The sequence below is a fragment of the Acartia tonsa genome, chromosome 14 (assembly GCF_053477335.1).
Source record: "Acartia tonsa isolate MP-2025a chromosome 14, ASM5347733v1, whole genome shotgun sequence".
NCBI lineage: Eukaryota > Metazoa > Arthropoda > Copepoda > Calanoida > Acartiidae > Acartia > Acartia tonsa.
In genome coordinates, this window is record NC_137273.1 from 11,324,353 (window position 1) to 11,347,848 (window position 23,496).

A 23,496-nucleotide genomic window follows, 5' to 3' on the forward strand; every position below is an offset into this window, starting at 1 on the left:
GTACATTGTACAATTCAACCTAGGAAATTCACAAGACACGTTTTTTCTTCACAAAAATTCTACTTTAGGTTGACCAGCCATGAAGATCCCAGGTTCAAGTCGCTGCATCCACAAGCACCTGTTTTCAAACAAACACAAACAAAATCTTGGAAACTTTTTGAAAAAAATCTACGAAACAAAAATGAACATTGCAGCGAGGATTTTTTTATTGTAATAATGTACATAAAGTATACCTAATTTGTTTCACCAAACAAAGAGTAAATTTTTCTAAGCTTCAGTTTTACCTTTAATTTTCTTTATAGAGTTGTTCAGTTACCATTGATTTAAATCTCAAAGCAGAAATGAATCCCCAAAAATGCAATATTTTGCCAAACCGAAGGAAAATTAGTTTTAACAGTAAAAATCATTAAAAACACATTTTTTATTATAATCAAAGGCATTTTTTCTACCTATGTAATTTTTTAAAATAACCTACCAGTTTTTTTTTATCGATCATGTTTTTCATTATTTTTTTTCTATGCATAAATAATGTAATTTTTTATGTAACTATTAAAGAGAGGAATTTTTTTACGAGTACAAAAAAATATAATTGGCTTATAACAAATTTTGCTGTAGATTGAGCTTTTAAAACTGTAATTCATTGCCATTATTCAGTTCCTCTTTACTACAAGTACTTTAATTTTTTTCTGTATCGTTTTATTATCTTTTAGATAAAGGGTTTGCTCTAATTTCAAGCTTCAAATGATTCAATAAATTTATTTAAAAATTTGAAAAAAGTAATTATATACCTCAAAGATAAATTTTGAACACTGCAAGCAGAACCCTCTATCTACCTAAGTACCTTTTACATTTATAGATCTCGTATTAAGATTAAAATGTCCTGCTTTTCTGTTCTCTATGTAACAATGCTAATTTTGAGTAGCGCAGCCACTTTGTAACTAATGTCTGTAAGTACGTCACTGTGTTTTAAGATAATTGATAAACTTTATCTTTAGTAAGTCATATTTAGTGATTTATTAACAAAAACTTCAAAAAAAGTTAATTATTAAAATAAGCCTCTAAATAACTATCACTTTTATTTACAATTCTTTTCTAGTATAAAACGACGTTAGCTTATTATTGCTGCGCAACAAACGGCATAAAAATCCATATTATACCAGAAAAAAATTAACTTCTGTCTTGATATTATGTTATTTATCAATAAAGACAATATTATTATGCTACTTTTAAATCAGATTCTGGGACATTTTATTCTATTTTTCAGATTAATGGAGAAATAAATGATTGCAACTAAAATGCGTTAGCTAGTGATAATTGAAACAGTAGCAGAAAAGAAGGTAAAAATTAACAAGGATGGCATTATTATTAAGATTAAGTAGCGAAGAACAAAAAATGGGTGGATAAACTGATTACTTGAGATAAAGAGTAGATATTCAATGTTCTTAACCCTTACAGATCGGGGGGGGGGGGGGGGCTCAAAGAGCCCCCCCCTCTAGTTTTTTCAATCTCATTTTTTTGTAGGTAAGATGGAGAGCTGTAACTTCATGACTTTTTAAGTTTAGTAATTATACGTCGGCAAGAGTTGATTTTATTAGGATATCTGGTCTGTGTCGGTCGTGGTGTCCGGTCAAAGTCGGTTGGGTAGCAAAAAAAATTAGAAAAAATTCTAAATAAATCTTAATTTCTACATTATGACTTTTGTGTATAAGGTAGAAACCTAAATTTTTTTTGGTGAATACTTAGATATCAATGATCTTCTGAGAAAAGTGGTGTTATGACCGTTTGCTGGAGCCGTAATTTTCGTTAAAAAACGGCTCCGTGTTAGCTAAAAATAGAGATATTTTATCAATTATAATTCGGTAACTCTGTTATGTCGTGTGCAAACGCCCCTTCTAATTAATAAAATAATTTTCAATCGGATCATTTTAATATTGAGAACAAGGATTCATGTTTGTCCGTTAAGATCTCGCTTATAATTGAACCAATTTGAGTTATCCCTTTTAGAGAAGGTCCTTGTTTATCCTGGGATGGTTTTAGGCTACACTCTCAAGCTCCATGAAGCAAGGGGCGCAGCCATTCGTTCAATTCGTATGCGGATTTTTTTATCCATCTTAAAAATTAACCTTGTATAAAAATAACATGATGTCTATCTGTGTGTACCAAAGGATGTCGCGTATTGCTCAAATTTTTATTAAAGCTAAACTTGGAATTAAGGGAAATACTTCTAAACCTCAAGTGACCCTTGAGAACTCTAGTTTTACACTAAATTAGAACACTTGCCATACGATGATTGAGAGTCATAGTTTAAATCATCCTTCAATGTTTATCGGTTGATGAAAAAAATCTTTTATAGGCTTGAATTCATCACCGAAGAACATAGCCCAAAGCCAAGATGTCGTTTCCTATGTATAGAACTACGACTTTAGGTCAAACTCTACAGGTATTGTTTTATTTAGTTGATGTATCTTCTGTTATGCTAATATTTAAGTGAGTTTGGAAACTCATTACTATTTTTGTAACATCCCAAGCTCCTTTAAGGTGCCTTCTTAATATTTGGGACGCCTGCCAATGCCATACTCCGTAAGGTTAAGAAAATAAAGATGAACTCCAGTCTTCCATGAGAAAGTTTCTTAGGTCGTGACATGCTTTAAGAAATTTGCTAGTGCTACACACACTCATACATTGGTTAAAAACTTTTGGTAAATTTACAGAGGTAAATATTCTGTAAAATTGACCCTGCTGAAGGGGGAGGGGGGGGGGGGTATAGAAAAAATTAAAAAATATGTGGTGGGGGGGGAAAAGAATGTAAAAATTAAGAGAACTGAAAGCATTTTTTACCATTTTTTCCCCTACTTGGTGTAAAAAAAACTAAAAGAACATGCAAGAGGGGGGATAGTATGAATAAAATTAAGAGTTCTCTAAATATTTTTCCATTTTCCCCCCTTCCTTGCGGTAAAAAACCAGGAGGGGAAAAAATTATAAATTTTGCAGCAGGGGAGAAAAATGAATCTTGTGCAGAATATACACCTGACCCCTGTGAATTTATTATATCATTTTGGTTTAGGTATTCAATCTAGCTAGTGTCCATGTTTTTTCGCCATGATTTTAATTTACAGAACGGGTTATTTTTTTTTTTTTTTCATTAAGATTACCTATACAACATAATTTTTCTTCTTTATATTCTCCTGCAAGATCCCTGTTCTATTCCATTTTCTTACAACTTCCATGATATTTTTTGTTTTGTTTTTAGGAGTCTCTAGATGAATTAATGCAGATGCAAATGTTAACCCCAAACCTAGCACTCTTCCATGATATTTTTTGTTTTGTTTTTAGGAGTCTCTAGATGAATTAATGCAGATGCAAATGTTAACCCCAAACCTAGCACTCAGGGTCCTAACTCAATTTGATAAAGCTATAAATGCAGGTAAGTCGCTTATTGTGATAAAATTGTCCTTATTATTTAAAACTCTTATACATTAACACTAGATCTTGTTCATAAAGGAATTAAATATTGGACCAATTCTTTATAACTAGCCCAGACGCGTATTAAGGTTCATTTTTAAAAGCGCAGCAAAATAATGATAAAAGAAAGAAGTCGTTACGTAAATTATATAAAATGTTGATTTTAAAGTTTTAATTATCATCTATAATACAAAGTAGAACGATGTCTGTCTGTTTGTTTGTAGCGAAGGATCTCGCTAACCGCTGAACCGATCGGGTTCTCCTTTACAGGGTAGCTTCTCATAGGTCCCGGGAAGGTTTATAACAATTTTCTTAAGGGGTGGGACACCCCCAACCCCCCTAAAAAATGAAAAATACCCCCCCCCAAAAAAAACAAAAACAAAACTAAATTAAAAGGGTGGGGCCAAGCCCCTAGAGGCTAGGGGCGAAGCCGCTAGTATCTAGTGTTAGGCCATTTTATTCTTAGGTATTTTTACGTCTTTAAATGGTTTTATGCTATTTTTCTGCTTTTCCCTACCTCTTCGAATACAGAATACCTAGGTGCTAGGGGTGCAGCCGTTCAAATCCAATATAAATAGCTGTGCGTTCATTCGATTTGTTGAGCTTCGCTTTCACGGATCTTATATGTTTTAGGATTATCCAATAGAACAAAGACGAAACTATTATTTCGAGCTGAAAAGCTGAACACCTACAGATTCTGTGATAATGTCTGGACATTCATGCTTAGGGTAACTTCATCTTCATTAGGGATGGCAATCTATAAAATTTTTGGACCGGATTCGGATTCTTACGCGAATCCGTAAAAAAAAAGCGGATTCCGGATTCTTATTTTTGGCGGATTTCGGATTCCGGATTCTAGCAATAATTTAAAATGCTTTTTTAAAAATTAAAAAAATTAAGTACTACATATGTCCTAAAAATTAATGTTCTTGTTGTTCTCTATAATTTTTCCTAGAATGGAACCAGATTATAAAAGATATTATATATAATGATGATAATCTTTGCCTTCATAAACTCAAGACGCTAATTTTAGCCTACCATTTTAATTTAAGAATCCGAATCCGCTATTAAAAAACGGATTCCGGATTCGGATTCCAAAATTGGCCTTAAATTGGGCGGATTCGGATTGCCAACCCTAATTTTCACATACTGTTATTATTTTCAGGAATCTAAAGGAATAAGACTATGGCTGTTAAATTATTGTACATCCCCAAGGATGATGAACAATTTACAAAATATCCCTTCTGTATCGAAACCTTAGATACTCAACTTAATGATCTAAGAATTCAAAATTTGATAAAAAGTCCCAAAAGTTGCAAATGAATAAGAAAACGTTACTAATATAAAACCTTGGGTACTAGTGTAATAAGCAGCCCAATGTCTCCTCACTCCGATCCCTGATTGTTTCAGATTAATCTACGAATCTTGCTTTCCCCTAAAGTTGACCCGCGATCATACCATCATAACACAGCTCATTTGTGCGTCGTCGGGGGAGTTGATTTGTTAAAATCTTGGCTCTACAACGAGTCACACCTAACTAAAGACGTTTAAAATGTTTTTTTACAACTGCTATGTCAGATGCGAGATAGAATAAGTTAAAGTAGCAACAAAACAAGAGGTCATTCACGTCTCTCAATCTTGATTTTAATATTTTTTCAATATGGCTTCAAAGCCGATTAGAATTCGCTGGATTAGAACCAGTTCTGAGCTATGCTGAAAAATCATGTAGTTTATCGTATTAAAGACAATTCAACTATGCTAAAATATCCAACTCTTCAGGAAAGCTTTGTGTGTGTGTAGCCACAGCTCCTCTGTTTTTTCTCCTGATAAAGTGCGTTGTCAAGTTCCATCCAATTGTAAGAAGTTTGCGACTTTGTGGGTTTTTTCCAGAGATCAATTGGGGTAAGGTTTGTAGGTTTTGCAGGACAATTGAAAAGGTGTTGAACATTGTGGGGGCCAGTATTACAATCAGGACAGGTATTTGTTATTTCTCCTTGGCTTATTCTGTTCAGGAAAGCTTTCAATTGTGAATGTATATTTTAGGATGTAGAATTCCGAGAGCATGCCGAAGTGTCTACTGTAGATAGAGTCAAAATAGGAAAATAACATTATTCATTCATTCTTACACGCAGTAATTGAAAGTGTAACATTGATTTTGTAAAATATTTTCTTGAGAGGTTTATGAAAATATGTTGTATTATGTACAATCTAAAAACAATCAGTATATCCTTATGAATTTTGTTCATCCTTTGTTTTTCATATTTTCTTTCATAAATGCTAACCGGTCTTCGTAACGTAGCAATTCTATAACTAGGGTACATATGTCCTTTAATCTGTCTGACAGTCTCTCTTTAAAAGATTTAATAATGGATAATGTCATCGATATGATATATTGACTTTGCAAATCTAATTCTAAAAACATAATATTTTTTTATTTTATATACGAATCTGTTTTTGTCGATGACTTAGGCATAGTGAAATAATCCTATTGTTTTTAACTTTTCATTCTGATTGTGGAACACGTTTGTACCATGTAAATATGCCAAGCATCTCTATTCTATAAGTCTAAAACATTTGTAGATATATTATTATGATGAATTGTCACTGAATAATGTTACTTGTTGAACAGTTGCCATCGATGGAAAGAACCTGACATCACGAGCGGATCCAGATGCATAATTTTAATGTTGTTGAGTAGCTACGCTGCTTTAGAAAATTATAATAAAGGGGGGGGGTTTTTAATGCAACCATCTCGTAATCAGTGATTAAATGGCACTTAGAATTCGAATTTCGATCTGAAATTTTGCATGAGTAATCCTTGGTAGGTCTATTTTCCCTAAATCGAACAAAAAATTGGAAAAGTAACAGCTGGCGACTGGCAGCTCAGCCGTTTAGCCGTTTTTTGCCTATTTTCAGGGCAAATTCATCATTAATTACGTAGGAATCAACTTTTAAAAACACATTTTGGGTTTAATTCATGGTAAATGATAGCAATAACCATTTTTAAAATTTCTAGTACCAGCTGCTAAACGGCTAGAACCGGCTGAAAACGGCTGGGAGCTGCCAAGAGTATGAAGGGTAGATATGGGTTGTGACGTATCTAGGGGTAGGTTTTTATGGCTGCTGAGCTCAAAAATACTACCAAAAATAGTGGCGGCCCATCCATATGGCAGCTGGGTAACAGCTGCAGCTCAGCTGGGAGCAGCCAAGAGTAGAATGAGTAGATTCATCATTAATTACGTAGGAATCAACTTTTAAAAACATTTTTTGGGTTTAATTCATGGTAAATGATAGCAATAACCATTTTTAAAATTTCTAGTACCAGCTGCTAAACGGCTAGAACCGGCTGAAAACGGCTGGGAGCTGCCAAGAGTATGAAGGGTAGATATGGCTTGTGACGTGTCTAGGGGTAGGTTTTTATGGGTGCTAAGCTCAAAAATACTACCAAAAATAGTAACGACCCATCCATATGGCAGCTGGAAGCAGCCAAGAGTACAGAGAATAGATAGGGATTGTGACGTGTCTATGGGTAGGTTTTTATGGGTGCTAAGCTCAAAAAAAACTACCAAAAATAGTGGCGGCCCATCCATATGGCAGCCGGGTAACAGCTGCAGCTCAGCTGGGAGTGGCCAAAGGTAGAATGAGAAGATAGGGCTTGTGTTGTGTCTGGGTAGGTTTTTATGAATGCTGAGCTCAAAATTACTACCAAAAATAGTGGTAGTCTATCCATATGGTTGCTGGGTAACAGGGGTATGTCTGGGCTCAAAAATACTATCAAAAATAGTGGCGACCCATCCATAATCCATATTGCAGCTTAAGTTTAAGACATAGGTAGCTTGTGATGTGTGGGGTAAATTTTTATAGGTGTCAAGCTTATTAATACTCCCCAAAAATAGAAAGGCCCATCCATATGGCATCAGGGTAACGGGTACTGCTCAGCCGTAGCTGTTACCCAGTGGCCATATGGATGGGCCCACACTATTATTGGTAGTATTTTAGAGCTCAACACCCCCATAAAAAGTTAAAAACCTACCCCTGAAAATGTCACATGCTATATCTACAACATATACTTTGGCTGTTGATAACTGTTTTCAGAATTTAAAAAGTGTTATTAGTAATATGTCCATGAAATAAAGTTATAATGTTAATTAGGAGAAGTCTTGGCTGCTCCCAGTTCAGTTGCAGCTGTTACCACCAAGCTGCAATATGGATGGGCCGCCACTATTTTTGGTAGTATTTTTGAGCTCAGACCTACCCCTGTTACCCAGCAACCATATCATATGAATGTACCACCACTATTTTTGGTAGTAATTTTGAGCTTAGCATTCATAAAAAACTACCCCTAGACACGTCACAAGCCCTATCTACTCATTCTACTCTTGGCCGCTCCCAGCTGAGTTGCAGCTGTTACCTAGCTGCCATATGGATGAGCCGCCACTATTTTTGGAAGTATTTTTGAGCTCAGCAGCCATAAAAACCTACCTCTAGACACGTCACAAGCCCTATGTACTCATTTTACTCATGGTCTCCCAGCTGAACTGCCGCTGTTACCCAGCTGCTATATGGATGGGCCGCAACTATTTTAGGTAGCATTTTCGAGCTCAGCACCCATAAAAACCTAACCCTAGACATGTCACAAGCCTTATGTACTCATTCTACTCTTGTCCGCTCCCAGCTGAGCTGCAGCTGTTACCCAGCTGCCATATGGATGAGCCGCCACTATTTTTGGAAATATTTTTGAGCTCAGCAGCCATAAAAACCTACCCCTAGACACGTCACAAGCCATATCTACCCTTCATACTCTGAACAGCTCCCAGCCGTTTTCAGCCGGTTCTAGCTGTTTAGCAGCTGGTACTAGAAATTTTAAAAATGTTTATTGCTATCATTTACCATGAATTAAACCAAAAATAAGTTTTTATGTACCATAAAAACCTACCTCTAGACACATCACAAGCCCTATCTACTCATTCTACTCTTGGCCGCTCCCAGCTGACCTGCAGCTGTTACCCAGCTGCCATATGAATGAGCCGCAACTATTTTAGGTAGTATTTTTGAGCTTAGCACCCATAAAAACCTACCCCTAGACACGTCACAAGCCCTATCTACTCATTCTAATCTTGGCCGCTCCCAGCTGAGCTGCAGCTGTTACCCAGCTGCCATATGGATGGGCGGCCACTTTTTTTGGTAGTATTTTTGAGCTCAGCAGCCATAAAAACCTACCCATAGACACGTCACAAGCCATATCTACCCTTCATACTCTTGGCAGCTCCCAGCCGTTTTCAGCCGGTTCTAGCCGTTTAGCAGCTGGTACTAGAAATTTAAAAAATGGTTATTGCTATCATTTACTATGAATTAAACCAAAAATAAGTTTTTAAAAGTAGATTCCTACGTAATTAATGATGAATTTGCCCTGAAAATAGGCAAAAAACGGCTAAACGGCTGAGCTGCCAGCCGCCAGCCGCTACTTTTCCAACTTTTTGTTCGATTTAGGGAAAATAGACCTACCAAGGATTATTCATGCAAAATTTCAGATCAAAATTCTAATTCTAAGTGCCATTTAATCACTGATTACGAGATGGTTGCATTAAAAACCCCCCCCTTATTATATTAGCGTGTAATCCTTATAATAAACTAACAGGATCTCCGTATGTGTGTGTATCGAAAGATCTCGCTAACTACTGAACCGTTATGGTTCTTCTTTACAGCATAGCTTCTCTCATAGGTCCTGGAAGGTTTATGACTATTTAATTTTTTTTCACTTTTCTTTTTAAAACTAAAATGAAAGGGGGTTGAATTTGATTCCCTCCCTTACACACATTCAATTGCACCCTAGAGGCCTCTAGGAGCGTATCCGCTAGTATTTTATTAAAGACATTATATCATACATTAATTTATTTTTGTAAAATATCTAAGGAGAAAGAATATTTTTGGTTAAATTAATCTACAAGCCTTTCTACCCTTGGATATTTTCTACAATAGTTTAGTTACTAATTTTTTTGTCAGCCCTGTTCTGTTCCAATAATAAATGTATAAGAATAGAGACATCTACCTGCCCTAAGTGGTAGAGACCCCTTCTTTTTAGAAAATTTTGATTTTAACTATCTTCACTTTTACCTAATTTTTAAATTCTTAGGTACAAAAAATCCACCTGATTAAAAACGTCTAAGTATATATTTAATATGTTAAAAATGTTATTGTAAGTACTTAAGAATATGCAAATATATATATTTCTAAACTTATTTGCTTTATTATTCATTTTTTAACTTAAATGACAAGAATAAAAACATCTGTAAGAGCCAAACTCAGAATGGTTATTTATTGTATTTTAGAAATGTTGATCATGCTGGAATGGATATTCCAAATATTCCGGCCATGTGATCTTAAAATATGATCTTATGATGTGAAATGTTTAAAATTTTAATTTGTAAAAACCAATTGCTTAGAACTATGGTGCGAACTGATTCCTAACACAATAAAGTACAATGTTATAAATGAAGCATCTCTATATATAATCAAGTTCTAAAAATGTAATTATGTCCTTTAACACTATCCTGTATTTAAGCATTTTTATTTAACAAATTTACTTTAAATTTTTTTTTTTTCAACTTAAATTTTTATATTCGGTTATTCAGCTCTACAAGTGTTAATGTTCGTTTGTCCTACCGTTTCAGAGCTTCGCTTTTATGGATGTTGCGTCTTTTGATTCTATATTCACGTGTCTGCAATTATTTACCCTTGGGTTTAACATTAAGTCGATAAGATATGCACGTCTTTAATGATTTGTAAATAAGACTGATTTTTGACTTTGTTGTGTTACGCTAAGTTAATAGTTGCAACCATTGTTATTATTAGAGAAGCTTCGATGAAAGTAGGAAGTAATATTGTATCCTAATTTATAAGATTGTACGTTTTATACTCTAACTTTCATGTAAATCACTAAAGAATGGAGGGTTGGATTGTTGTAGCAAGACATAAGTACACCGGAGATGGGTTTTTAATAAATGCCGCGTTTTTTCGACAATTTTTTAGACATTGATTGATTGAACGAAGACGATGGAATTTCAACACAGAGTATACAACATAAGGATTACAAATTTTAAAATTATTATTTTAGCAATTTGTATAATGTCTAATACAAGGAGGATGTGCTTAAGGACCATTTGGGCAGGGGGGAGGGTTTACTCGAGAACCCTTAGAGCTAGAGGGAGCTAATTTTGGATTTAAGCTTCTATGGGGCCAAAGTTACTTTTAAAATTATCGTCGACCCCCCACCCCCCCCAAAAAAATTTTTTTTTTTTGGGGGGGGGGGTAAAAATTTTTTTTATTGCATTTCTCGCCGAATTAGGCAATTTGGAATCATTTGAGACCATGTTATTTTTTCAAAAATTTTTTGCCTTACAAGCAACCCTGCGGGGGGACTTGGTCATTTTTTTTTCAAATTCTCGTTTATGAAGGTATATCTTAAATACAGTATGCTACTCTCTTAGTTTTAAAGATAATTGGATGAAATCTTTTAGATTGTGTCACTAATTACCCCAAGTTTTGGTATCTTTAAAAAAAAAACGGCGGCGGGACCGCCGCTCCCGCCGTCCGCCGCCGTTTTCCGTCGCCACCAAAAAAAAATTTTTTATTGCATTTCTCGCCGAATTAGGCAATTTGGAATCATTTAAGACCATGTTATTTTTTCAAAAATTTTTCCCCTAACAAGCAACCCTGCGGGGGGGACTTAGTCATTTTTTTCAAATTCTCGTTTATGAAGGTATATCTTAAATACAGTATGCTACTCTCTTAGTTTTAGAGATAATTGGATGAAATCTTTTTGATTGTGTCACTAATTACTTCAAGTTTTGGTATCTTTAAAAAAAAAAACGGCGGCGGGACCGCCCGCCACCAAAATTTTTTTTTTTATTGCATTTCTTGCCGAATTGGGCAATTTGGAATCATTTGAGACCATGTTATTTTTTTCAAAACGGAAAACGGCGGCGGACGGCGGGAGCAGCGGTCCTGCCGCCGTTTTTTTTTAAGATACCAAAACTTGGGGTAATAAGTGACACAATCAAAAAGATTTCATCCAATGAAAAAAATCCAATGAAAAAAAAGTCCCCCCGCAGGGTTGGTTGTAAGGGGAAAATTTTTTGAAAAAAATAACATGAACTCAAATGATTCCAAATTGCCTAATTCGGCGAGAAATATAATAAAAAAAATTTTTTGGTGGCGGCGGAAAAGGCGGCGGGAGCGGCGGTCCCGCCGCCGTTTTTTTAAAGATACCAATAGTTGGGGTAAGGGGGGGGGAAGTTTGTACAGTTATAGGAAATAAAATTCAGTATAAAAGTTTGGGAGGGCCGTGTGGGCTTGTTTTTATAGTTATCAACCTAATTCTTTTTGTAGGCTCTCTTATATGACTGGATGTACACATAAAACTTTGAAAATTGAATTTTGGGACTTTCCTTCTTGGGGCTTGTGGAGCACAAAAACCCCCCAAACGTTAAAAATATGAGTTCTAAGCTTATTTTTAAAGATATCAACCTGATTTTTTTTAAATAATACTTTTTTAACATAACTGAATCAACGAACCATTACAGATTTCATTTTGGGACTTTCCTTCTAGGGGCTTGTGGAGCAAAAGACCCCCAAAAACTAAAAATATGCGTTCTGAGCTTATTTTTAATGATATCAACCTGATTTTTTTTAAATGATACTTTTTTAACTTAACTGAATCAACGAACCATTACAGATTTCATTTTGGGACTTTCCTTCTAGGGGCTTGTGGAGCAAAAGACCCCCAAATACACTAAAAATATGCGTTCTGAGCTTATTTTAAAGATACCTACCTGATTTTTTTTTAAATAATACTTTTTTAACATAACTGAATCAACGAACCATTACAGATTTCATTTTGGGACTTTCCTTCTAGGGGCTTGTGGAGCAAAAGACCCCCCAAAACACTAAAAATATGAGTTCTGAGCTTATTTTTAAAGATATCAACCTGATTTTTTTAAGGAAACTTTTTGAACATAACCAAACTAGGGAACCATTACAGATTTCATTTTGGGACTTTCCTTCTAGGGGCTTTTGGAGCAAAAGAACCACAAACACTAAAAATATTAGTTCTCAGCTTATTTTTAAAGACATCAACCTGATTTTTTAAAACAATATTTCTTTAACATAACCAAACTAAGAAACCATTACAGATTTCATTTTGGGACTTTCCTTCTAGGGTCTACTGGAGCAAAAGACCCCCAAATCACTAAAAATATTGGGACTTTCCTTCTAGGGGCTTGTGGAGCAAAAGAACCACAAAACACTAAAATATTAGTTCTGACCTTATTTTTAAAGATATCAACCTGATTTTTTTAAGAACACTTTTTTAACATAACCGAACTTGGTAACTTTTACAGATTTCATTTAGGGACTATCCTTCTAGAAGCTAGTGGGGCAAAAGACCCCCAAAAAGTATTATGTTAAAAAAGTATTATTTTAAAAAAATCAGGTTGATATATATTTAAAAATAAGCTCAGAACTCATACTTTTAGTGTTTTTGGGGGTCTTTTGCTCCACAAATCACAAGAATAAAAGTCCCAAAATGAAATCTGTAATGGTTCGTTGATTCGGTTATGTTAAAAAAGTATTATTTAAAAAAAATCAGGTTGATATCTTTAAAAATAAGCTCAAAACTCATATTTTTAGTGTTTTTGGGGGTCTTTTGCTCCACTAGACCCTTAAAGGAAAGTCCAAAATGAAATCTGTAATGGTTCCTTAATTCAGGTATGTTAAGAAAGTTTTCTTTAAAAAAAATCAGGTTGACATCTTTAAAATTAGCTCAGAACTCATATTTTTAGTGGTTTAAGGGTCGTTTGCTCCACAAGCCCCTAGAAGGAAAGTCCCAAAATGAAATCTGTAATGGTTTGTTGATTCGGTTATGTTAAAAAATTATTATTGAAAAAATCAGGTTGATATCTTTAAAAATAAGCTTAGATCTCTTATTTTTAGTGTTTGGGGGTCTTTTGCTACACAAGCCCCTAGAAGGAAAGTTCCAAATAAAATCTGTAATGGTTCGTTGATTCGGTTATGTTAAAAAAGTATTATTTAAAAAAATCAGGTTGATATCTTTTAAAATAAGCTTAGAACTCACATTTTTAGTGTTTTGGGGGGATCTTTTGCTCCACAAGCTCCTAGAAGGAAAGTCCCAATATGAAATCTGTAATGGTTCGTTGATTCAGTTATGTTAAAAAAGTATTATTTAAAAAAAAATCAGGTTGATATCTTTAAAAATAAGCTCAGAACTCATATTTTTAGTGTTAGGGGGGTTTTTGTGCTCCACAAGCCTCAAGAAGGAAAGTCCCAAAATGAAATCTGTAATGGTTCGTTGATTCAGTTAAGTTAAATAAGTATTATTTAAAAAAACCAGGTTGATATCTTTAATAATAAGCTCAGAACTCATATTTTTAGTGTTTGGGGGTTTTTGTGCTCCACAAGCCCTAAGAAGGAAAGTCCCAAAATGAAATCTGTAATGGTTTGTTGATTCAGTTATGTTAAAAGAGTATTATTTTTAAAAAATCGGGTTGATATCTTAAAAAATAAGCTCAGAACTCATATTTTTAGCATTTGGGGGGTTTTTGTGCTCCAAAAGCCCCAAGAAGGAAAGTGCCGAAATTCAATTTTCAAAGTTTTATGTGTACATCCAGTCATATAAGAGAGCCTACAAAAAGAATTAGGTTGATAACTATAAAAACAAGCCCACACGGCCCTCCCAAACTTTTATACTGAATTTCATTTCCTATAACTGTACAAACTTCCCCCCCCCCCCCTTGTTCCTATTGTCTGATTTAGTGAGTAAGTTTCTAGATCATATCATATATAGAACAGATTTGCTTTCATTAACCAATGACAACTTGACACATTATAATTCGGTCAACTGAATTTGAGTTGCCAATTTGTGTACATAGTTTCCTCATGCTATCTCAATATTTACTACTAACTTTATTTAAAAGCTCCAAAATTCCTAAAAAATTGAAATTTTTATTTTTCAAATTTTGACTTTTTTTGGGGAAGTTTGAAGCTTTTTTATTGAGATAGCATGAGGAAACTATGTACACAATCGGCAACTCAAATTCAGTCTATCTATAATTCATAATCCACTGTAATAATGGATATTATAGTATATGTGGATAAATTGACAGGAGAATATTTTTGCCAATTTAGGTTGCTTTTATGCAGGGATCTTAATGGATAAGATAATAGCCGATATATTTATTTACATCCCCAATAATGATACACAAATTACCCGTTCTATAAATTAAAATTAGTGGTTGAAACGTGTTAACAATCAACTTAATGAAACAACCAATCAAAATTTACTTATGTTTCCAAAGTGATAATAATCCAACAAATAAGAAAGCAATAATATAAGCTTGTGGGGACTGTTATAGGGGGGGGGGAAGTTTGTACAGTTATAGGAAATGAAATTCAGTATAAAAGTTTGGGAGGGCCGTGTGGGCTTATTTTTATAGTTATCAACCTAATTCTTTTTGTAGGCTCTCTTATATGACTGGATGTACACATAAAACTTTGAAAATTGAATTTCGGCACTTTCCTTCTTGGGGCTTGTGGAGCACAAAAACCCCCCAAACGCTAAAAATATGAGTTCTGAGCTTATTTTTAAAGATATCAACCTGATTTTTTTAAAATAATACTTTTTTAACATAACTGAATCAACGAGCCATTACAGATTTCATTTTGGGACTTACCTTCTTAGGGCTTGTGGAGCACAAAAACCCCCCAAACGCTAAAAATATGAGTTCTGAGCTTATTTTTAAAGATATCAACCTGATTTTTTTTAAATAATACTTTTTTAAAATAACTGAATCAACGAACTATTACAGTTTTCATTTTGGGACTATTCTTGTGATTTGTGGAGCAAAAGACCCCCAAAAACACTGAAAGTATGAGTTCTGAGCTTATTTTTAAATATATCAACCTGATTTTTTAAAAATAATACTTTTTTAACTTAATACTTTTTGGCGGTCTTTTGCCTCACTAGCTTCTAGAAGGATAGTCCCTAAATGAAATCTGTAAAAGTTACCAAGTTCGGTTATGTTAAAAAAAGTGTTCTTAAAAAAATCAGGTTAATATCTTTAAACATAAGGTCAGAACTAATATTTTTAGTGTTTTGTGGTTCTTTTGCTCCACAAGCCCCTAGAAGGAAAGTCCCAATATTTTTAGTGTTTTGGGGGTCTTTTGCTCCAGTAGACCCTAGAAGGAAAGTCCAAAAATTAAATCTGTAATGGTTTCTTAGTTTGGTTATGTTAAAGAAGTATTATTTTAAAAAATCAGGTTGATGTCTTTAAAAATAAGCTCAGAACTAATATTTTTAGTGTTTTGTGGTTCTTTTGCTCCAAAAGCCCCTAGAAGGAAAGTCCCAAAATGAAATATGCAATGGTTCCCTAGTTTGGTTATGTTAAAAGTTTCCCTAAAAAAATCAGGTTGATATCTTTAAAATAAGCTCAGAACTCATATTTTTAGTGTTTTTGGGGGTCTTTTGCTTCACAAGCCCTTAGAGGGAAAGTCCTAAAATTAAATCTGTAATGGTTCCTTAGTTCGGCTATGTTAAAAAAGTTTCCATAAAAAAAATCAGGTTGATATCTTTAAAAATAAGATCAGAACCCATATTCTTAGTGTTTTTGGGGGTCTTTTGCTCCACACGCCACTAGAAGGAAAGTCCCAATATGAAATCTGTAATGGTTTGTTGATTCAGTTATGTTAAAAAAGTATTATTTAAAAAAAAAATCAGGTTGGTATCTTTAAAAATAAGCTCAGAACGCATATTTTTAGTGTTTTTGGGGTGTTTTGCTCCACAAGCCCCTGGAAGGAAAGTCCCAAAATGAAAACTGTAATGGTTCGTTGATTCAGTTATGTTAAAAAAGTATTATTTTTAAAAAATCAGGTTGATATCTTTAAAAATAAGCTCAGAACGCATATTTTTAGTTTTTGGGGGTCTTTTGCTCCACAAGCCCCTAGAAGGAAAGTCCTAAAATGAAATCTGTAATGGTTCGTTGATTCAGTTATGTTAACAAAGTATTATTTTAAAAAATCAGGTTGATATCTTTAAAAATAAGCTCAGAACTCATATTTTTAGCGTTTGGGGGGTTTTTGTGCTCCACAATTATCCAATTATCTCTAAAACTAAGAGAGTAGCATACTGTATTTAAGATATACCTTCATAAACGAGAATTTGAAAAAAATGACTAAGTTGCTTGTTAGGGGAAAAATTTTTGAAAAAATAACATGGTCTCAAATGATTCCAAACTGCATAATTCGGCGAGAAATGCAATAAAAAAAAATTTTTACCCCCCCCCCAAAAAAAATTTTTTTGGGGGGGGGCTGAAAACGGCGGCGGACGGCGGGAGCGGCGGTCCCGTCGCCGTTTTTTTTAAAGATACCAAATTTTGGGGTAATTAGTGACACAATCAAAAAGATTTCATCCAATTATCTTTAAAACTAAGAGAGTAGCATACTGTATTTAAGATATACCTTCATAAACGAGAATTTGAAGGGTTGCTTGTAAGGCGAAAAATTTTTGAAAAAAATAACATAGTCTCAAATGATTCCAAATTGCCTAATTCGGCGAGAAATGCAATAAAAAAAAATTTTTACCCCCCCCCCAAAAAAAAAAAATTTTGGGGGTGGGGGGTCGACGATAATTTTAAAAGTAACTTTGGCCCCATAGAAGCTTAAAGGGCGAATATAGGTTCGATATGATATGAGCTTATATGAAAGGTGCCATTTCATACTTTTAGAATATCTATGCCAAATTTAAAAATTCAAAAAAATCCTTAAGTAGATTTTGCAATTTTCTGTTTCAATTGAACATATGATAAATGAGATTGACGAAAACGGTTTATTTTAGCCCTTTACAAGACTTTTTTTTGATTATTTTGCTTAAGTTTGATTGACTATTACAATGGCACGCATCTTAAATGATAATTTAAATGTTTATTATTTTAGATTATATACTCTTTAATTCAATTTTTAAAAAGCGTAGAAATAATTTGCGTAAAAGTGCTTGTATAGTTTTGACTAGGGTAAATAATACGTCTTAAAGTTTATTTTCTGTACAAAGATCATTGGTTAATTCTGGAAAATATAAAAACCCTGATGTACGCAATTTTAACACACACACACACGAACCTTAAAAAAACAGGGATTTGAAATCATTCTTCCTCCAAGAAAATTTTATCAATTATTTTTTTTTTACTTTTTACATTATTTGATGTTTTTTTAAACTTTTAAATATTTTACTTTGTATAATTTGTATTAAGGTAGAAGATGGGTATATTTACCCCTGATTAATTGGTTTCCACGTTATTACGACTATCCTTTAACGAAAGCTTTTTAATTCAACCTTGGTACGAAGCCTTGTGTGATGCTAGGGTAATTGAGTTCTTAGGGAACCACACTTATTACATAATATTATCTTGAGTTAGAAAGGTTTTAAGCTATAAACAGACTTATACAATTAGATATGTCAATATCCTTAAGTTATTTATAATCTATATAATGGCACCTTTGAAATAAGCTCATATTATATCAAACCTATATTCGCCCTTTAAATCCAAAATTAGCTCCCTCTAGCTCTAAGGGTTCTCGAGTAAACCCCCCCCCCCCTGCCCAAATGGTCCTTAAGCACATCCTCCTTTAAATCCATTTTCGCTGCATATTTATTAATGCATCTTTTTAGAGCTGTGTTAGACATTATACAAATGGCTAAAATAATAATTTAAAATTTTGAATTCTCAAGTTATATACTCTGTTAAAATTGTACGGGGCATTGGTCTTCAAGATGGAATAAGATTTTTAACAGAGTATACAATTTAAGTATTCAAAATTTTAAAATTATTATTTTGGCCATTTGTATAATGTCTAATACAGATCCAGACTGGCCAGAGTGTACGTTTTGTACGTTACGCATCGAATCTGTGTACGTTCTGGACGTTATTTTGATATGTGTACGTAACATATTTTGAAATTTGTATTTGTGTACGTTTTACGTTTTTTTTTAAATAATAAGAATCAAATATTAGCAGAAAAGTAATTTGTATGTTTTGTACGAAAATTTTTGCAAAAAAAACAATAGGTGTATTATATCAAACAAATTCAATATCTTCAATTTTCATAGAACAAAAATATGTAAGTAAATTATGCATATATGTTATTAGAACTTACAGTTTAAATTTATGGATTTGAAATATATGTCCTATAGATTTAGTTTAAACTATTGAACAGAAAGAGATATGCAGTTGACTAAATTCAAGTTTAAATGCATTTCATGCAACTACCCCTTTAATAGATTTTACGATAATTTTTTTCAAATTCTTTAGGTATATACTTGGGTAAATTTTCCGAGATATCATATGGTGCTCAGTTTAGGAGTAAGAAGTCTTATTTTTTGGTATCTTCAGTTTTTAAAGAATAAGAATCAAATATAAGTATAAAAGTATTTGTATATGTATTTGTACAAAAAGTATTACAAAAATAGTATATTATCTATAATACAAAATAGAATGATGTCTGTCCGTCTGCTTGTCCGTCTGTATATCAGAAGCTTAATATCTCAGTAACCACTGAACCTATTGGGCTCTACTCTTCATGGAATATACCTAATAGTCCTGTGATGTTTTTTTGCTATTTTCTTTGGGGGAGGGACACTTAAAGGAATCCTGCAAGAAATACCACGCTTTAACTGCTGAAAGACTGCCACAAGTAGACCAAATACCCCAAATTTGAAGCCTTCAGCTTCTATAACAAAAAAGTTCTAGGCATTTTAAAATGACATTTTATGTACAATGGAAATTTTGAAAGAATTGCAATGCTCATGTTGAAAACTTTAAAATTAAACTACGTGGCCTAGAAACAAAATTATAAGCTTATTTTTGTCATAAATTTAGGTTTCCAGTAACTAATTATATTTTTACAATAAAAATACCTTTTTTTATAGTCAAAATCATTTTAAAAAATTAAGTTTTACTTGCGTTGTACCGAATGTACTGTAGCCAATCAGAAGGCTGAATCAGCTTAACAACCAATCACAGCTAAGCTTTTATTAGTTTACCCCTTTGTTTCCGCTATGATTTTCGTTTAAAAATGCAATTTAAATCGAATTTTTTTCATAGATTTTGACTATGAAATGTGGTGTTTTTATTGTAAAAATGTAATCAGTTACAGGCAATCTGAGTTTCTGACAAAGATAAGGTTATAATTTTATGTCTAGGCAATGTAATTTAATATTGTTTTTTCTTTTATGAGCATTGGAAATCTTTCAAAAATTCCATTGTACATAAAATGCTATTTTGAAATGCCTAGAACTTTTTTGTTATTGAAGCTGAAGGCTTATAATTTGGGGTATTGGGTCTTCTTGTGGCAGTCTTTCAGCAGTTAAAGCGTGTTATTTCTTGCAGGCGTCCTTTAAAGCTTTTTACTTTCTACTAGGATTAGAGGCTTTGCCCCTAGCCTCTAGAGGCTTCGTCCCCTCTTTTATAGAATCGTTTGTTGGAAATTTGTCAAAAAAAATATAAAAAAAGATTGTGATTATTTTTTTCATTTAGGCTTCGCCCCAGGGTGTGGTGGGGGTTCCCCCACCCCGCTGATTTGCATTAGTTTACAAAAATAAATTGAGGGGTGGTTGATTTTTTTTGGGGGGTGGGTTTCCCACACTCTAAGAAAATAGCCTAATACTACCACAGGACCAGTAGATATATTCCCTGAAGATGTAGTAGTAGTAGTAGTAGTAGCCCGTTCCAACTATCCATTGTCATCTGAGGGTAGATTCTCGGTTAGGTCCAAGAATCTGGCTGCTTCAACCGGTTCAGTCCATAGTGATTTTACTGTCAAGCTTGTTGGTTTCGCTGGACATGAGAACAAATGTTGTGTAGTATGTGGGGAACCCCCACAATCTGGGCATTTGTCTTCTATATTGGGATCTATTCTGGATAGGTAGCTGTTGAGTTTACAACTGTAACTTGACCTGAGCTGAGCTAGGGTGGATCTTGCTCGTTTTGGGAGTGTTTTTTCAGATTCATTGACTTCTGGTGGTTTAGCATTCAGGACCTGATTTACTTTTCTGTTTTTGATGGTTTTCTTAACAGATGAAGTATGTATCTTTTTCAGGTCTGCTTTATACTTTACTGAGTTAATTTTTCTCCCTTTGGTCATGTTCTTGATCTCCTTGCCAAATTTGGTCTTTAGTGTTCTTTTCATAAGCCTGGGTGGTGGAGGAGATGACAAGTTTACTGGAGAAGGATGGTTTCCAACTTGTGTAGCTAAAAGATATTGTTTAGCAAGCATTTCACAATGATCGCGTACAGGCATGATTTTGGACTCTTCATGTAGGTGGTCTTCCTTGGTCATAAGATGGCAGCCAAGAGCTGTTCTCAGAGCTGTGTTCTGGGCAACCTGCAGTTGATCCCAGGCACTATTTGATATTGCTGGAGTCCAGATTGGACAGCCATAATTGATCAGTGACTGTCCAATTGCCTTGTATGTTGAAAGAATTGTTTCTTTTTCTTTCCCCCAGTCTGTACCTGTAAGAGCTTTCAGAACATTGTTCTTGGTATTCAGTTTATTACGTAAGTCAGATGTATGTTGACGGAAATTATGAAGGTTATCAAAGGTTATACCAAGAAATTTTGGCTTCCTAACAGTAGGAACTGGTTCATCGCCAATTTGAATGGGTAATTCTTCGTTTACCTCATTTGTTGCTGTTGTAAATACAGTTGCAGTAGATTTTGATGGTGATATAAAGAGATTTCTGCTTTTGAACCACTCGTCAAGGGTGTTCAGGTAAGCATTAATATCACTGCAAATTGGGTCAATCTTTGTTCCTGAGCCTAAAATGTTCGAGTCATCTGCATATGTCACTAATTTGATGTTTGATGGTGGTAGAGGCATCTTGGACATATAGAGATTAAAAAGTACAGGTGACAAAACTCCTCCTTGTGGTACACCTTGATTCATCTGGCGAAATTTAGATCTTGAGCCTCGGAATTCAACATATGTTTGTCTTCCATTTAGGTATGCGTTAAGAAACCTCTTGATGTGTTCATTTAGCTGCAGTTCATAGATGTCTTTCAGCAGCTGGCCATGGTCAACAGTGTCAAATGCTTTAGACAAGTCTATGGCAACAGACACTGTTCTGTTGACAGGTTTCTTCACGTTTAAACCAGTAGTAATGTGCTCTGAGATAGTATGTAATGCTGTTATAGTAGATCTACCTTTTCTAAATCCATGCTGATGGTCTGCAAGAGGGATTGCCTCATTTATGTAAGGTAGGAGCAAGGTTTCAAGGGTCTTGGCTGGTGGGCAAAGTAGTGAAACTGGCTGGAGGCTGGTTCCTTCCTCTGGTGGTTTCCCAGGTTTCAGTAAAGGTATTATTCTTCCTGTTTTCCATATTGATGGTATCATGGAGTTGTTAACACTGAAATTGTAGATGTTGGTAAGAAATTCAATACCTTTAGGGCCAAGATTTTTAAGCATTACTGGTGAGATTCCGTCAGGTCCCAAAGCTTTAGAATTTTTAGATTTTCTAACAGCTTCTCGAGTTTCGGCAGGTGTAAATATTATATCTGGATCTGATGTTTTCTTTTTCAGATTTCTGCCTATTCTACGTGTTTCTTGTACAGGTTTAGATGGATTCCCAGGTGTGTATTGTTGATTAAGTTTATTTGCAATAACTTTTGGATCATTGTATGTTTTTCCATTGAAACTGATACCTTGGTTCGTGGGTTGTTTCTGGGGGCAATTAAGGTTTTTGATTGTCTTCCACAGTTTCTTTGATCCTTTATCACATTTCTCTAAATGTTGTTTCCATTTATCAAGTTTGTGTTGCCTAATCTTTTTATTGATGTCTTGATTAAGCTCTTGAATTCTATTAGAGTTGTGATTTGAGTTATTGTTTATATCTTCTTCTCTTAATCTATCTCTTTCGTCAATAAGAGCAGCTGTTTCGGTAGGTATAGCATTATAGATCTTGGGTATCCTACCACAGAGGATGGAATTTTTGGCTGCCTTTAATATTGTTTTCCTGAAGAATTTTTCACTACTGTAAACATTGGTAACTGGTGTGGCTTTAGTAAATTCTTTTTCAGTCATGTCAGTGAACTTCTCCCAGTTAGCCTTTTCAAAGTTTATGAAAGTTCTATTTTCAGCTTTCTGTTTTCTAACATCAGCTGCCAGAGATACAACAATTGGAAGGTGGTCAGATCCAAGTTTTTTCTCAACTTTCCAGTCAGATGATGGTAATAAGCCAGATGAAACAATGCTTATATCTGGAGATGTTTTAGTGAGATTCATAACTCTGGTGGGGGAATCCTCATTAAGGATGCCAAAATTGTTGTTATTTATGGCATCATTTATCAGCCTACCTCTGGCGTCTTCATTGGCTTCAGAGAACCAAGCTGGGTGGTGTGCATTGAAGTCACCAAGAATCATTGATGTATCATTAAGATCATCAAAGAGGTGATCTATTGCAGGGCTGTAGTTTTCTTCACAGCTACCTACAGGTGGAATATAAACATTCCGAATTTTAAGATTATTCCCTTTACAGGGGATAGTGATGGTTAGACTCTCAATGTGTTTATCATCAGTCAGAGCTTGAGGTGTCTTTTCAAGCTGGAATATGATGCTGTTGTGCACAAGGAAGGCAAGTCCTCCTCCCTGTTTTCCGATTCTGTCTTTTCGGATAAACGTATAGTTTGGAGTTTTTTTAGGTTTAGATTTAGATGTTAATTTTGTTTCCTGTATGGCTGCTACAAGGATTTTATCAACTTCCATTAGGTTCAGTAGTTCTTCAGTTTTACCATTAAAACCATTGATGTTATATTGTTATTCCCTGAAGATTACAACCCTATCTGTTCAGCGGTTACCAAGATCTTAAGATTTCGACAGACAGGCATTGATTTACTTTGTATTAAAGACTAGTATTTTCTGAGATCTTTAGCAATAGACAAAATAACCCTATATCCTATTATATGTTTATCCTAT

General features: G+C 34.2%; 2 protein-coding genes across 7 annotated transcripts in view; both read left to right on the top strand.

Annotated features, from left to right (window-relative positions):
• Positions 1-1,265, top strand: part of LOC145305723 (uncharacterized) — a 33,802-nt gene extending 32,537 nt beyond the window's left edge. The window contains exons 29-30 of one of the 2 annotated variants that reach the window (XR_013874692.1): positions 69-717; positions 839-1,265. The gene's annotated coding sequence lies outside the window, so the exon portion shown is untranslated. Of the gene's footprint in view, positions 1-68 lie in introns of both variants that reach the window. The other variant, XM_080147458.1, reaches the window with a different exon arrangement.
• On the top strand, positions 1,262-9,701 carry TfIIA-S (general transcription factor IIA subunit 2). 5 transcript variants are annotated; one of them, XR_013874693.1, is made up of 8 exons: positions 1,262-1,337; positions 2,354-2,440; positions 3,334-3,424; positions 4,096-4,190; positions 5,506-5,558; positions 6,090-6,188; positions 9,062-9,107; positions 9,296-9,701. XR_013874693.1 is itself a non-coding variant. In XM_080147459.1 (7 exons), the coding sequence occupies exons 2-6, from the start codon at positions 2,393-2,395 to the stop codon at positions 6,139-6,141; spliced, it is 339 nt and encodes a 112-aa protein (XP_080003585.1). In that variant the 5' UTR covers positions 1,262-1,337; positions 2,354-2,392; the 3' UTR covers positions 6,142-6,188; positions 9,062-9,701. The 5 variants fall into 5 exon arrangements, 1 of the variants encoding a protein (XP_080003585.1); XR_013874694.1 differs by having other exon boundaries at positions 9,062-9,076; XR_013874695.1 differs by having other exon boundaries at positions 9,062-9,076; positions 9,334-9,701.
• The last annotated feature ends 13,795 nt before the right edge of the window (positions 9,702-23,496 follow it).